This window comes from Botryllus schlosseri, chromosome 12, assembly GCF_051294905.1.
Source record: "Botryllus schlosseri isolate E-star chromosome 12, Bs_hap1, whole genome shotgun sequence".
NCBI lineage: Eukaryota > Metazoa > Chordata > Ascidiacea > Stolidobranchia > Styelidae > Botryllus > Botryllus schlosseri.
In genome coordinates, this window is record NC_137247.1 from 19,577,033 (window position 1) to 19,593,910 (window position 16,878).

Consider the following 16,878-nt stretch of genomic DNA (forward strand, 5'->3'; position numbering starts at 1 on the left):
AGCTATTTTGTAGGCCTATAACTGATTGTGATTTTTATAACTCGCATGATCGGAAGCTCACATTGGAAAACCAGTAAATAGACCTATGTGCTCTACACTCTCTGCGAAAAGGTGTTACACGAAAACATAATCTCATAATTATACCGCAGTACAGCATTTTAATCCAAACGATGCATGGCAAATTAGACCAGGGGTATCAAACATACGGCCCAACCAGCCGATTTCGTCAGCCCGAGAGGCAATTCTGGATTGATTGAAAAAATATGGTAGCCTATTATCCAACACACTTATAACAAAGGTTGAGATTTTTAGTGATAAATACTTTGACGTTAATATTCCCTCAAGAGAGTAAACACCGAACATGGCCATAGGCAACGTTGAGTTCTCATTCAAATAACCATCAGAAACAAGTCGGTGACATTGACACTATATTCTGAAAAATATGTATTAATAGTCATAACACAGTGGAGCGTATCACCTTTTTAGGTACTGTGCTCCATAATACGAATTTAATAATGGTCATGGGTATTTACTTTCTTGTATATTCTCGGGAACGTCAGGCTCGCGGGCTACCTGGCACCCGCGGGTGCACCGTGTTGGTGACCCCTAGTGTAGTCTATATCAGGGCTCTTCAACCGGGTGTAGGCCTATCGTGCACCCTAGGGCCGGGATGTTAAACTCAGCTTGCGTTGCGGGCCGGATTCAAACATCTAGGTCGCTCGCAGGCCAAACCAGTCAAATGATTCCGTAATGTTAACTCGAAATCCGTGGCCTTTATTGTTAAACTTGAATAGCCTATACGTTTTATCAAGCATTATATTATATAGGGGTTCTATTCTAGAAATACAGTTGTTAGCAAACAACGGAATTATTGGCACCAATACGACGATTGGCCGGTTGAACAGTTATAAACCGCTTAAACAGTGGCTGCGACGGCGATCGAATTTGGCATATTTCTATGCTCGCTTTGTTTTAGTCCTAATCTGGCGTTAGCCCTGCGTATGTGTTGTGAGGAATACAACCGTGAACGTGGACGTTGAAATGTGGTTCATTATCATGAAATCGCGATACGGGCTTCTCTGGAGGCCGTAAGTGATACAGCACTCCGATCACGCATAGTTGAATTATATTTTTGTATAGTTATTATATTCTTCTCGTATCTTGCTGTAACCGGAAAAGAACGGTTTTGCGCTGGCGTTTTCACTTCCGTGAATAATTGCTTCTCGGTGATTTTTACCTTGAAACTCTGATTTCGGTGTGCAGTTTCAGCCTTCTCGGAATTGGGGATTTATGTCACCGACTTGTTCCCAATAGTGAGTGAAGTTAAACTACAATTCCACTGACATATGGTCAAAATGTGGTCTATAACACTGGTCAACAAAATGAATTTTTTTTTTAGACAGAACATCTAAGAGCCGTTTCTGCGGTTTTTGAGGATGCTGATTACGAATATCACATTAGTTTTGTCAGATTGGCTCTTTGTCAGAAGATATTCAGACCCCTAAAAAGCCCAAAATTACTGTATTTACCCTTAAATATTTCACTTGGTGGGAAGAAAATCGTAGATTTTTCCAATTTTATACTGCGCATAAATAACTAATTGACTATGAAGAACCCTCATGTCATTCTCAGTCATTCTATCAATATCAACATGACATGATGAACATGATGAAATATTTGTTTGTCAAAAAAGCAGTTTGTTAAGCCTGAAAATTGTACTTTTGCACAACGGAAATACATATTCTCTTGTATCAATTGGTCATTCTCCCAAGATTAAAGAGGAATATAAAACTATAAAATTTGTCATCGGAAGGCTTATAACTACAATACTCATATGCGTCTCCTTTCTTTTGACGTGTAAATGAATAATTTTCCGCTGAGTCAACAAAGTGGGTATCCCTATTAACCCTATCAAACGAGAAGCTTAAATCTGGCATCTGGTATATTCGAATACCGATGAAAGATTCCAATTTCACATTAGGAAGGAGTTCACTGCATGTAGTTTCTCCTAAGATGTAGTAAAAAAACTTTTTAGATGATCATAAAGCACCCAACCACAAACAGTTGGTCCGAAAATTCGTATCTGCATATCGAACACTTGAGCACAAACATGAGCATAAAAGTTCACTTCTTGTTCAAAAATTTTGATAGATTCCCTGATCATCTTGTTGATTAGCAAGGGGAGAGGCTCTACCAAGACATCAGAACAACAAAAGAAAGATATCAGGTCAGATGAGATGAACAATTGAACATATTATGCCAGACCATTGCCGGAACCTTTCAAGAAACTGCACTAAATAGCTTACAGGCGAAAATCTTTCAAAAAAAAACAATTGTGATTTAAAGTATATCAATGATATTATATCCAACTGATTATTTCAAATTTACAATAGGTGGTTGACGTAAAACTGATTGAAATAATGCCACGTTATTTGAGTATCTAGGTAAATACTCATGTACATGACTGGAGTTTATTGATGTACATCAGTGGTTCTTAACCTTTTTTCCTCCAGCGCCCCCTTTCAAAAATTTTCGTGCTCCAGCGCCCCCCAACCTCATATTGTAAGGAATGTAATAAAGACAATGAGAAAGAGTGAGGGCCGTATCAGCAATTCGTCAACCCCCCTAAAAACGATTGCCTTGCGCACCCATTGCGTGATAAACCAAACTTCTGAGGGCTTCGCTTCCAAGAACCCCGTAGCGTGATTTCGATGGTCAGCAAAGTTTGGGTGGCCTGATCGCCCTAGGTACCAAAATATTCTTTAATGCATGAATGAATACGTGGTTATTACATATTTAAGTCGCTATAAACTTTTTATCCTCTCAGCCCACGTAATCAGATTTACCAGTAGCGCCGAGTGAGCTGTTGTATTGGAAAATAAAGGGCACGTAATTAATAATTAAAAATATTCGGGCGTGCCCGTGGGTACAAATAATTCGTTATCAGGGCCGTAACAGCACTTCGTCAGCCCCCCCCCCCCCAAAAAAAAAACGTTGGTCTTGGGCCCCCCATCGGGTGATAAAAAAAAACTTCCGGAGGGTTTCGCCCCCAGACCCCCCTTCGGCTATCCGCTATTTTCTGATACTAGTCATCTACATTGGGTGTCCATTTACTGAGCCAGCTATTATCGCCTAGACGCACGAAGAGCGAAAAATTTCAAGAATTAATGATTGAATTGGTCAATATGATCGGGAATTGCATGTAAGGGTCTATATTAATATCAATTTTATCCTCTCTCTGCTCACGTAAACAGATTTACCGATAGAGCTGAGTGATGTGTGGTTGAAAAGGTAGGACCCCTCAATAATAATTATACATCTTCGGGCGTATACCCGTTGGCAGGAACGAAACGGCACTTCGTCAGGCCCCCCGAAAAAAATTGGGTCTTGGGCTCCCATAGGATGATAAAACGACCGCCCCCCATCACGTTGTTCGCTTTTGCCACGAAATCAGCTGTACTGTTTAGCGAGCCAGTGCGAAGCGCAAAAATTTTCGATAATTCATGATAAAATCGGTCAATAAGATCGGGAATTGCATTTATATTGCTATCAATCTCTTGTCCTCTCTGCTCACGTTACCAGATTTACCGGTAGAGCTGAGTGAGGTGCAATGTTCCCTCTAAGCTGCGCACGTGCGCAGTGCTGACACGGTCTCTGCGCACAGAAAATCTACGTTGCGCACAACAAATCCGAAGTTATGACCTTTTTTCAGTCGTTACACACTGATGTCCAAGGGTCTGCACAGTGAGTTGTTGAGTGTGCGCAGACTCGTCAAAACGTAGAGGGAACATTGTGAGGTGTCTTGGAAACTGTAGGGCCCGTAACTAATAATTAAATATATTCGGGCGGGCGGACCCGTTGGTATAACTTCGTTGCATGATGTTATTTCGTGACCCCCTGTCTGCTATATCAAAAAATATAGAATCGCCCAACAGGGATATCAAGTTCTATATATCCCTGTCGCCCAATCGTACTAAACTAAAAGACGCACACGATTTCAAATTGGTATCTCTTGACTGGCATATAATTTTTCCCTGCCAGATGGAATTCGTCTTCTGAGGTTCTGATTGCCAAGACAGGAACATTCGCTGCCAGTCATTTAGGCGCCCATGGACAATTAAACCTACATGTCTTTTGTAGGCTGTATATAACGAAGTTTTCGGTGTTAATTTGCTCTGAATACTCATTAAGGATATGTCCTACCACCAGGGCATGGTATGGTATGGTATGGAACGACAATTTTCCATACTCCGTACTTGCCTTACTCTCTCCATACCATACTTGCCATTTTCCATACCATACCAACATTGTTCCATACCATACTTGATACATATTCCATACTTTCAAATACTTCAATATTATATGTAAAGTACCTTTTCTAGCACCAGTATTGTTGATATTTCGGATGTCATTTTTGCTTAAACTAGCCATGATGCGAATCTAATTCCTGGTGATAGTTCTACTGAGTCTGTTTTGGTGAGGTTCTGTTCACGGCGGTGAAGTGCCGTGTACGTCTAGGCTACTCTGCAGCTTCCGCAAGCAAAATGAGACAGTCAGCAAATTGTTATCTAGGACAGTCCATAAAAGGGGCGGGTAACAAACGGCCCGCGGGCCAGAAGCGGCCCGCGACGAGATTTTGTCCGGCTCACGGACAGTTTCCCCGTCTTACATGATAATGTGGCCCGCGGCCCCAGTCTGCCAAGATTCCCCACTACTTGCCTAAACGTCAAATTTTAGTGACTGTATGTTATTATATAGGTGTGCGCACTGCGCAGCGTGCGAGAGTGGACCTTACGCGTAAGTTCGTCGAAGCGAGAAGACTTGCATTATCGGCATTTACGATGTACTCAACCCTAATGAATTGAAATATTGGTAAATTTTGGGTACCGGGCTTATCAAACGCTTTGTGAAGGATTGCACCGTGATTTAGTTGATCAGAGAAAAGCAGACATGGCGGCGCCTGTATGCAATGCTGTTCTCAAATCCACATTTTATAGTCATTATCGGCGAGAAATGGCTCTGAAGTGACATATTGCTGTCGACAAAATACATTCATTGAATACGATTTATTCCTTGTATATATGCGCGAATAGTGTATCCATTCAGCAATCCGGCCCGCCAAGTACTTAATTTTCCTATATCCGGCCCGCTGACTGGAGAAGTTACCCGCCCCTTCTCCATAAGAATATCATCGCATTTCCGGTACATTGGCATGAGGCGCATGCAAGTTTGAAGTAAATACTCGCAAAATAATTTATAATATAGGCGCACCCATAAAATATCCCAGCTACAGGCGATCAATACTGCAGCGATCTGCGTGATTATTAGTACAGTATTTGGTTGAGGTTAGAGTGGCGAGAATTTCAAACTATATCTACCCCACTCCCTGATCTATAATCCTAATGTGAGATCGTTTGAAATGTGACCAATAAGATATCTCGCTATGTAAATAGTATAAATGTGCGGACAATATTTCAGAAGAAATGTAATTATCAATCACATTAAGCAACTAGTACGTTGCATCATGATTGCTTGTAAGCTGTCTTCACTCAAGGAATGAGGTATTTGGAGTAGCCCACATTACCAATTATTGCGTCACACGATAGACTTTGCTCGAAGACGTCGTGTCTAGACTCAACATTACTGTTGTCATTATTACATCACAAAATCATGTCATTCCAAGTGCTCCTAAAACCGTTGCACAAGCGTTTATTTGTTTCTACCCAGCATTCAATAGTTCACGTTTACACAGAACAAAAGCGATTGTATTTCGTGAACAGCGATCAACGTACGCTTCATGAAGCTTGCACAGATCACGATAAAATGTATATAACATCTAAGTATGGAAGTATGGAAATGTCGTTCCATACCATAGATTAAAATCTTCCATTCCATACCATACTTGCATTGTTCCATATTCCATACCAAAATATCGACCCATACCATACCATACTTCCATACCATACCATACCATACCATGCCCTGCCTACCACCACATCATCTACTGCGAAGCCATTTTTCTCGAGCGCCCCCCATAGCGCCCCCCTGAGCCCAGCGCCCCCCATATCGCCCCCCGAGCGTTTCCGCCCCCTTCAAAATCTCCAGCGCCCCTTGGGGGGCGCTGGAGGCAAGGTTAAGAACCACTGATGTACATGATATCCGTGAAAATCTGTAACTATGATAAATCTATTACCCTTAAATATAGTGCTGTTGCTGCATTTTGATTTAAAAGAGTCTTCTTTTTGTAAAAAATACCAAGTAGATTGATTTTCCAAACTTTATAGTACGACTGAGCCGATTTTATATCTAGTCATTACCGCGAAAATGGGAGATTTTGGTCAAAATAGCCCCATGGGTTATCTCCACAATAGGAGTCAATTTGAAAAAACTAAGGTCATATTCAGAATCAGTGCCCTTCAAAACCCCCAAAACCACTCTTACTTTGTCTGCTTAAAAATATATGTTGACCAGTGTAATAGAACATACTCGACATTTGCTGTCTTGAGGAATTATTTAATGGATTCCTAGGCTACTGGGGTGTACCATATCCAGATTAAAAATGGAGCAATGACTAGCTATAGCTATCACAATAAATGGGCAAGTTTATGCTTCGGAGCAGGTTGACCAGGTGTGCAAAAGTGCAATATATCGTAGGCCTACAATGTTCAATTGTTCATGTTCATATCAGCTATGTACGCCGCAAGTTAATTACATACCTTTTGTGATGCCATGAGCAAATGCTTCTCCTCACCATTTAAACGTTGGTAATGGACTTATTAGTTCATTTTGGACTAGAGCAGGATGCAGTTGACATATGTTCAGCTCGCGCTATCTGCATGTAACAGGGGTCTCCAACCTTTTTGTGTTCGCGGACCCCTTTTAGACCGTCACGGACCCCATGGACCCATGAATAACTGTTGGTTCAAATTTATCTCAATTATCGTGCAACCATCATCTGTCTAGTGCAAATATTAACTCTAGGCTAGTGACAAACAGCAAAAATATATCCTTTCTTGAAAATTGCATCATAATATGAAAGCTATATAGAAATTGGATAGACTTTTACTAGTCCAAAGCGAATTCTGTAGCTTCATTTCTCGAAATAAGTTATCGTGTCTTGAAAATTCGCGTCTTCGATTTGAGTGCCAAAAGTGCCAAAATATATAGGCTATTTCCATAATAATAGGTGGTGGCGAATATAGCCAAATAATAACGCGTAACGCGTAACTAGACAGCGCTCTCAAATCTTTTTACGGTCACCACTTCTTGCTGAACAAATTATTTGACCGAATCATTATCCAGAAGAATATAATAGAACAAGAAACGTTGCTATGGCTGGACACAATGGTTCGAGTACTTGAATCCGAATGAAGTATTAATTATAATGATTCGATCAGAGAGTAAAGAGAATGGATTTTTTCGAATACTGAAATTATTCGCCACTTTCCACTCACTCTATTTCAACGGGAAAGCTTTACCCCATGCCCAGGCCGTGTTATTTTTGAAATTTCGGGAACCAAATGCCAAAACTGCCAAAATTAAAAATTGCAAAATACCAAAATAAGCTATTTTAGTATTTTTGGCGTAAACCATAAAATACAGATTTTTATGAGCGTTTTAGATAGAAATGTCAACAAGTATTGAAATGAGTCTGCATGAAGCAACAAAACAAATGTGTAACGCTAAATTTCTAAATTGAGGTCCGTGAGCCCTTCGGAAGGCCACGGTCTACCGTCCAAGGCAGCGGTTCCCAACGCGGGCAATATCGCCCCCCGGGGGCGATTTGGCGGTCTAGGGGGGTGAAAATAACGAAGGGGGCGATAGGGGGGGCGAAAACTGACGAAGGGGGCGATAGGGGGCGAAAACAACGAAGGGGGAGATAGGGGGCGATGGCGCGTTAAAACGGCTATATTGGAGTCAGGGCCATAACTGCCGCACCCCAAACCCCCAATTGGTGGCCGAACTCGAAGGGGGCCCAAAATTATTTCGTGAATTAAAATAAATTATAGAGTATTTTTTTAGAAATTCATGCAACTTTTTAAAAAAATTTGAGGGGGCTGGGATTTGGTTTATCACCCTATCAGGGCCCAAGAGCAACGTGTTTTTTTTTTTTGGGGGGGGGGGGGATGACGAAGTGCTGTTATTATGGTCCTGATGGGAGTCAAGTCGGAGAAATGACCTTTTTTAGCTGTAGAAATGTAATTTCGAGGTCGAGCCGAAAAGTTGACCTTTTTTTTATTAGTCAACTCGACGGTGATCCCAGATTGTATGCCCATTTTTTGGTTCCTAATATTTGGGGGGCGATGATCGGTGTGGAGCTTCAGAAGGGGGCGATGAGTCGAAAAAGGTTGGGAACCACTGGTCCAAGGGATCTATGTAATGATAATGAAAATCTTTAGCGTAGGGTTACCATATTTCGGCGACCCAAATTCCGGACACTCTTCAGCGCCCACTAGTGGATTTCAAAATGAGTTATGACGTCACACTAGCAAAGCTCTGGTCATGGACCAGAGGTGGTAAAGATCCGGTTCAGGAGTATGTAGCTGTGTGTTGTGTAACCGGGACCGAAAGCACATGTTTTCAGCCCCTTCACGCCCAAATAAACAATGATTTTGAGCCCCCACTATGGGGTAATCGATGCAACTTCTGGGGGGGGGGGTGCTTGCTATATGAATCTGGTTTCTATTCGCATCTGGTCGTCAACTTTTTTGAATGAATTTTGTCAAAAATCTTGGTTGTTCCATGTATTACTATATAGATCAGTGGTTCTTAACCTTGCCACCAGCGCCCCCCAGGGGGCGCTGGCGATCTTGAAGGGGGGCGGAAACGCTCAGGGGGCGATATGGGGGGCGCTGGGCTCAGGGGGGCGGTATGGGGGGCGCTGGAGAAAAATGGCTTCGCAGTAGATGATGTGGTGATAAGACATATCCTTAATGAGTATTCAGAGCAAATTAACACCGAAAACGTCGTTACATATAGCCTTCAAAATACATATAGGTTCAATTGTCCATGGGCACCTAAATGACTGACACCGAATGTTCCTGTCTTGGCAATCAGAACCCCAGAAGACGAATTCCATCTGGCAGGGAAAAATTATATGTCAGTAAAGAAATATCAACCTGAAATCGTGTGCGTCTTTTAGTTTAGTACGATTGGGCGACAGGGATATTCCTGCTGGACGATATCCCCGTTGAGCGATTCTATATTTTTTGATATTGCAGACAGGGGGTCAGGAAATAACATTATGCAACGAAGTCATACCAACGGGTTCGCCCGCCCGAATATGTTTAATTATTAGTAACGGGCCCTACAGTTTCCAAGAAACCTCACAATGTTCTCTTTAAGTTTTGATTAGTCTGCGCACACTCAACGACTCACTGCGCTGACCCTTGGACAACAGTGCGTAACGACTTAAAAAAGGTAATAACTCCGGATTTGTTGTGCGCAACGTAGATTTTCTGTGTGCAGAGACCGTGTCAGTACTGCGCACGTGCGCAGCTTAGAGGGAACATTGCACCTCACTCAGCTCTACCGGTAAATGTGTTTACGTGAGCAGAGAGAGGATAAAAATTGATCTCAATTTACATGCAATACCCGGTGATATTGACCAATTCAATCATTAATTAGTGAATTTTTTCGCACTTCGCGCGAATAGGCGAGAATAGCTGCCTCAGTAAATGGACACCCAATGTAGATACCTAATAGGCTATCAGCAAATAGCGGACAGCCTAATGGGGGTCTGGGAGTGAAGTCCCCCGGAAGTTTGGTTTATCACCCGATGGGGCCCAGGACCAACGTTTTTAGTTTGGGGTGGGGGCTGACGAAGTGCTGTTACGGCCCTGGTAACGAATAATTGTACTTGCGGGCACACCCGAATATGTTTAATTAATAATTACGTGCCCTTTATTTTCCTATACTACAGCTCACTCAGTGCTACTGGTAAATCTGATTACGTGGGCTGAGAGGATAAAAAGTTTATATAGCGACTTATATATGTAATTACCACCTATTCATTCATGCATTATGGAAAATTTTGGTACTTAGGGCGACCATGGCCACACAAACTTTGCTGACCATCAAAATCACGATATGGGGTTCGTGGGGGCGAAGCCCTCAGAAGTTCGGTTTATCACGCTATGGGTGCGCAAGGCAATTGTTTTTAGGGGGGTTAACGAAGTGCTGTTACGGCCCTCCCTCTTACTCATTGTCTTTATTACATTCCTTACAATATGAAGTTGGGGGGGGGGGGGGCGCTGGAGCACGATAATTTTTGAAAGGGGGCGCTGGAAGAAAAAAGGTTAAGAACCACTGATATAGATACTACTCTCCGCCCACATGATCAGAGTTAGCGGTAGAGCTGGTGGAGGATCATGAGTTCGAAAATACAGGGAGCGTGATTGTACATCGTTAAGTCATGTTCATGTCGTACGATAAGATTGTTTATCAGCCTTATGCCGGTGCGCACCACGGAGCTTTATAAACACCCCAGATTCATAGTGGCTTCCAACCTTTTATGCTCGCAACTCCATCTCCAATTTGAAAATGTTCCGTACGTGGCCCAGATCAAAATTTGACGAGCTGATTAATAAAAGAATTCAGCACCTTCGCTCAGACTTACTCACGGGTCATTTTGGAAGCTGATTACGTTCAAACATATTCGCAAACCCCAGAATAAAGGCAAACGACACCCACGTTTGGAACCACTATCTTTGAATAAAGCATTTAAACGGCCTTAACGATATCTAGGAATATACCGTTCTCCTATAATTGCGATTACAATGAGGCTTATTCCAGTAAATGAAGGTTGTTTTTATTTATATTTTATTGCAGTTTTTGCGAGGGTGGTAGTCCATCCATATCAAAATCAATTATTGTGATAGTAAATCGCGCGCAGCGCGAAGAAAAATATCATACATCAGCATAAATAGTGCCAAAAATAACGTTTTTATGTTGATTTACGAAAAAATTATGAGCCTACGTCAATTCTTCAAAATTCCGGACATTTGGCATATTTTAGAAATTCCTCCCGGACGCTAGCTTGAACAGTGAAATTTCGGACATGTCCGGGAAATTCCGGACGTATGGCAACCCTACTTTAGCATCAAGGCAAAATAGTCGAGTACTGCAATCTGGATTTACGATACTGTTGACTGATCAATCCGGGCAGTAAATGATAACCAGCAATTAGAGGGATTTAGCTCAATGCCAAGGACTCTCGTGCATTTCTGTTACACCATGAAATCGACACGCGCGACCCATGTTGCATTTTGAGTTGACGCGTATATATCATTCAATTCACTTTCAACAATGTCAGCATATCGTGCAATCATGTGCAATCTCGTTGGACAATAGCAGGGTTACCATATATACGTCCGCCTTAGGAGGATTTGTCCTCCTTTTTAATGAAATGTCCCCATTCGCCCAAATGTTTTTTCACATTTCCACATTATAGATAACTAACCTACGTAGGTTAGTTATCTATAACCACATCGTTAAAAAGTGAATAATTCGGGAATGGAGTCAAAGTGAGGACCTTTTTTTAGTCAACACCACAAGATTTACAGAAAATATTTCAAAATCAGTTGATTTCAATTTCGGTAAACTAACTTTCCTAATTACAAAATATGTTAACCATAGACAATAGGTATACATGCAGTTTCATCAATGAACAATAAGACATATACACATTTACACAATGCAAAATGCTTCAGTCGCCAAGAAGAAACCCCTATCAATGCCTATACTATACACAGGCCTGCAAACATTCAGTACTTTATGTTTTTTTTGTTTGTCCGTAGGATATTATTTTTATATTATATTGAATAAAGCCGCTCGTGATGTCTAACCATTGGTTAGCGAGTAAAGGGCTGTGATTCAAACGTACCACCAACGATTTTGAATTGCTATGATAAGTGGTGTTGTGATCTGTGTGAATGCTGGTAATTATGCAATATACATGCATATATCGAATCGCTATTCGCATTGGATATTGCAGAAGCAGTCGGTCGGTTTTGTGTGAATTAACTTTCCAATACCGTTGTCAATTCGGTTTTTACTACCGCTGTTTGATGACACAAAGTGGATACTGCACGTTTTGCGACTTTCGTTTGATATGATATATTACAGTATACAGCGTTTTACATCATTAATTCGAGTATACAAATATGAATTGCTGGCGATGCCGAAACTGCCAAAAATAAAATCTGAAAAGTGCCAAAAATAAGCCCATGCTGGAAGACCGACTGAGCGAACTCACAGTTTATGACATCTAAAGATGCTATAACCGCCTAAAAGAGTCTGAAACAGAATCCAAAGTTGTCCAATGTAAAATCCGAATCCAATCCCAACTTTTGAAAAGAGGGCAATATCCGCTCAAAATCCGATTTGAAATCTGATTTTGTTGTGATCATTGTTGTAATGGGAGTTATATACCGCCATCTTGTGTCCAGTGACATGTATACAATTTCAGTCACTGAACTTCCGTGAAGCTAATGTTACTGGATATTTCAACGCGGAATTTCTGCAGCATGGGGACGCATATTCGTTTTCGTGTAGTTTTTCTCGCATTATTATGTTCTATTGCCTTGTCGATCGCAGCAGAAGCAGGGGAAGACGTGAAGCTTGAAAGACACGACCAGGTAATCGCGCAGGAAGCCGATGGCGAAAAGGCAACTGGCATGTCCCTCCTGGAATCGATTCGTAAACAAGGTTTTTCTAGAACCTCCAAAACGTTGGGCTTCGTGCACGGCTTTGTGGCGTCAATATCTGTAATCATTGTGTCGGAATTAGGAGATAAAACGTTCTTCATAGCAGCCATAATGGCGATGCGTTATGCCCGAATCACTGTGTTCACCGGCGCTATATCAGCACTGGGGCTGATGACTGTTCTATCCGCTTTTTTGGGACTTGCTACTGCCGTCATTCCGTATTGGTTCACATACTACTTGTCCACGTTTCTGTTCGTGGTGTTTGGGCTACGAATGATCCAGGAAGGGCTTAGAATGAGCTCGGATGAAGGCATGGAAGAGCTTGAAGAAGTTCAGGCAGAGTTGAAAAAGAAAGAAGCAGAGCTCAATAGAGAAGCTGCCTCGTCTGTGACTGAAGATCCGGAATCGGGGATTGTACGAGGAGGAACTTTATCCAAACGATTCGGAATATTTTCTCCAATTTTGGTCCAAGCTTTTGTCCTTACGTTTTTAGCGGAATGGGGTGATCGATCTCAACTTACCACTATCATCCTAGCCGCTAGAGAGGATGTCGCTGGGGTTATAGTAGGTGGGACGTTGGGGCATGCGTTATGTACGGGCCTTGCTGTTATCGGCGGTCGTATGATCGCCCAGCGGATTTCATTGAGGACTGTTACAATTACTGGTGGCATTGTTTTCCTATTTTTCGCCGTTTCATCGCTATTTATTTCGCCAAATTCGTGATCTTTTTGAATAGCACCAATTGATTATTATATTGCTTCGCATAAAACCAGTGTGCATTTGCCTCGTGCTAGGAAAATGAAAAATCCAGCCTAACAATTTGTCTGTAGCCTACTGTACCACCTCAAATTTAGGTAATGCTCCATGATTCTCTAAAATAAATTATCTGGTATAGTCGTACATGTGATCTTATTTTAAGATTCTTACTGATATGTTAAATTGTAATGTTTTCGAACAGGTTCTAGGTGGAATAGTTTTTGAAAACAAAAATATTAGTGACATTGAGCATTGAATCCAAAAAGTACATGATAAATAGAAGTGTCAATGCTTACTTGATGTTGCTTGAAATCGTCACATAGAATTGTTAATTCGACAATTGATTTGCTGACCAATGCAAAATTTTGTTTTTTGCCATTTCTGCTACAGCACTTACCTTGATCGTCACTGTTGTAGACAACGCTTCCTGGTTTACAAATGTCATCGATGCCCCGGTGAACTCATTTTGGTACCAAATACTGAACTGAAATAAGCATAGGCTAGTCTTCCGGCATGGTATAAATTAATTACATCACCTTTTGCATTGTGGAATGAATGTTGGATTGAAGTAGCAATGAATGGTGTTCATAATATCTGTTGATGAGATGACTATGAGAACATATTTTGAAATATCATGACCAAAAGGATGGAGATGACACCAATTTGTTACAACAGACAAAAGCAATTGGGCTGTAATAACATATGTTTTAATGTGAGTTTAGAATATGTGTCTTCATGATTCTATATCATTTGGAAGCCATGTCACCAGTGATATTGTGTTGTCTGTTGCTAAAACGGATTTTTTTATTTTGGTACAATATTGCAGGTGATAGTTTTCGGATCTTCTATGAAGTCGTAGCTTGCTTGCTTTCTTGTATGTGCTCATTGATCATTTTGTCATCATTTTTACAAAGATGTGATATTTCTTTTCGATTCAAGCTCCCTATAATTAACCTTGAATGTCCTTGAGATTATTTATTATAGTTTGCATGTAATTTCCAGCTTCACGGCGACTTATAATAACTCAAAAGGGTTGCTATTAGGTTGAGGCACAATGAAATGATATTGAATAGTTGCAGGTTTATCTCAAATTATAGCTATTTTACCTGTCATTGCAATGCCATCAACTTTTGTCGCATTTTCTTTGTGTATCAGGTAGTTCTGTTGAGTAAACTACAAAATAAGCCACATATACACAGAAGGTATTTAGTAGGGCTACAGGGTAATGTACGGATATTGTGCTGTTAAGAAATTGTTGTTAAGAAAACAATTGGCGACAGCCATTACCGTTAATGTGATATCATGTCATAAGTTTTGGTGCAGTTAGATTTGGGTAGAGTCATGCCGATTTGCAGCTTGTTATTTCATTGCGCTATATAGGCCTTGTACGCTACAATTTTCTGCTCGTTAATGTGCTGAATCGGCTTTTGTTAGCTCCCTGTAATAATTTTAATGGCAAAGGAATATTTTGATGATATTTAATGATAGATCTGATTCAATATCATCCAAATCGATATGATAAACATTTAAATACGAGTCCATCATGATTGAATTGTTGGTGAAAAGTGATGGTTTCTTATCTGTTGAATTGATGAGAAACATTTGTTCGACTGCGAAATCTTCCATGAGTAATTGGTGCCTATTTGTCATTTTGGGATTTCTGAGGACCATTGCAATCGTTGATGATAGTGATAGTAGCTTTTCGATTGTATTTATGTGACTCTCGTACTTGTGCATCAATTTTAGATTTTTCGTTATTTATAATTTCGGGTGTATGTTATAGATACTGTATGTTTACAGGAAATGATGTTCTTCTGAGCCAACGCATTGTTTCTTTCGCAGGAATCTGGATGCATGTAGTAACGACCGTAGAATCACAGTTTTCTAGCACAATGTCTGAAATGGACGATACAAGTCTTCAATTTTTGATTCTCCACTCAAAACCTCAACGGCTGCTACGCAGGAACCGGAGAGGTTTAACGCTAGAGAAAAGTCGCAAAAGAAAACTGCTCGATCGCAAACAAGACATTTTTGAAAAACCAAAATTCAATCCAAACCGATCCAATATCTCGTGTTCTCAAAAGAATATTCTACAATTGTCTGAAATGGATAAACTGGAAGCTAGATCACGTGCCGCGAAGGCAAAGAAGCTCGATGATGGACACAATGTGCCAACAAGTGTAAGCACTATGGACAATAAATCGAGGCACGGAAATATAGATACTAGACCCGCAGAAATACCAAACAAAAGGTTAAAACTTTCGCCAGATGCTCCCAAGGTTCCTAACAAAAGATCAGGTATTGTTGATACCAATACAAAGTCATCTGGTTCTGGTTTAACTCCAACTTTCAGAAAGATTAAATTAAATCGTACAACAGTGGGTTTGTCATGAATGTTTTTCTAGAATGTGTGCTATGTCAAATGCTGACATAACACAAGATAGGTAGAGTTCAACACGGTCAGCTCTGTTGATATAGTTATTGAAGAGCTTACTTGTACGTTGTGGGTGTTAAGCTTGTCTAAGATGTGATGGTAAATTTGACCATTTCATTGGTTGAAATTGGAATACCTGCAATGATACAACTCTGTGGAGGGTCACCTATGTTGTTATATGATCATTTTAACTTTGAAGATATTGTGATGTGCACAATTTGAAGAATTTGCTACAGACAGGCAGAAGTTCAAGCTAACAATACATGAAGCTGATCCCTTACGGCTTGTTTGAATGTGTTACAACTATTGCCAGCATAGGCCTAGCACTATAAGGTGCAGATTGGTAATGTAATATCACTAGATTGTGAAAAAGTGACTTTCCACTATAAATGCATGCGATTTTGATATTTTCAGTGTTTTGATTGAATTTGAAACACGTTAAATAGAACTTTCAAATTCACTGTTCTCATAGAATCCATGCTGCGAAATCCCTGTTGTGCGACCCAAAATTTAATGTGTGTGGTCTGCTGTAGGCCCATATTATCTTTAGTTCTGCAGTCGTCATGTTCTATGGTGGAATTAATTTCAATTTTCAATCATGTCAATACCTATGAAGATAACAGTATAGGCCTACTATGGCGTAAAATCATGACATTTGATATTGATAATATCGCAATTTCGATTTTGATCTCCTTCACAATCGACATGTAGTACAATGTTTGATTACATGTATGGTATACTGCCACAACCGACTTTATTTTCACTGGAAAGACGTGTTGACATTTTAGTGTTTGATCTGCCAAGCTTACGGATATCATTGCCTCCGTTCGTTGCCCGGGTACGCTTAACTGCTCGGAAAGATCACTGTGGAGGCTGTTGAGTTTCTTCTGATGCTGTGAATAATGTCCTGACTTTGTTAGATAGGAACGTGGGATGAAGTTTAGTTCTATTTTGTTTTTACAAATAATTTAGATCTGAAGT

The 16,878-nt window shown here is 40.7% G+C and overlaps 1 protein-coding gene across 1 annotated transcript; it reads left to right on the plus strand.

Moving 5' to 3' along the window:
- The first annotated feature begins 12,492 nt into the window (after positions 1–12,492).
- LOC145451595 (putative divalent cation/proton antiporter TMEM165) lies at positions 12,493–16,870 on the plus strand. The gene has a single exon (XM_080329804.1). The coding sequence runs from the start codon at positions 12,528–12,530 to the stop codon at positions 13,428–13,430; it is 903 nt and encodes a 300-aa protein (XP_080185930.1). The 5' UTR covers positions 12,493–12,527; the 3' UTR covers positions 13,431–16,870.
- The last annotated feature ends 8 nt before the right edge of the window (positions 16,871–16,878 follow it).

Excerpts from the sequence above, each read along its gene's own strand:
- LOC145451595 (XM_080329804.1), top strand. The coding sequence starts at position 12,528 with ATGGGGACGCATATTCGTTTTCGTGTAGTTTTTCTCGCATTATTATGT.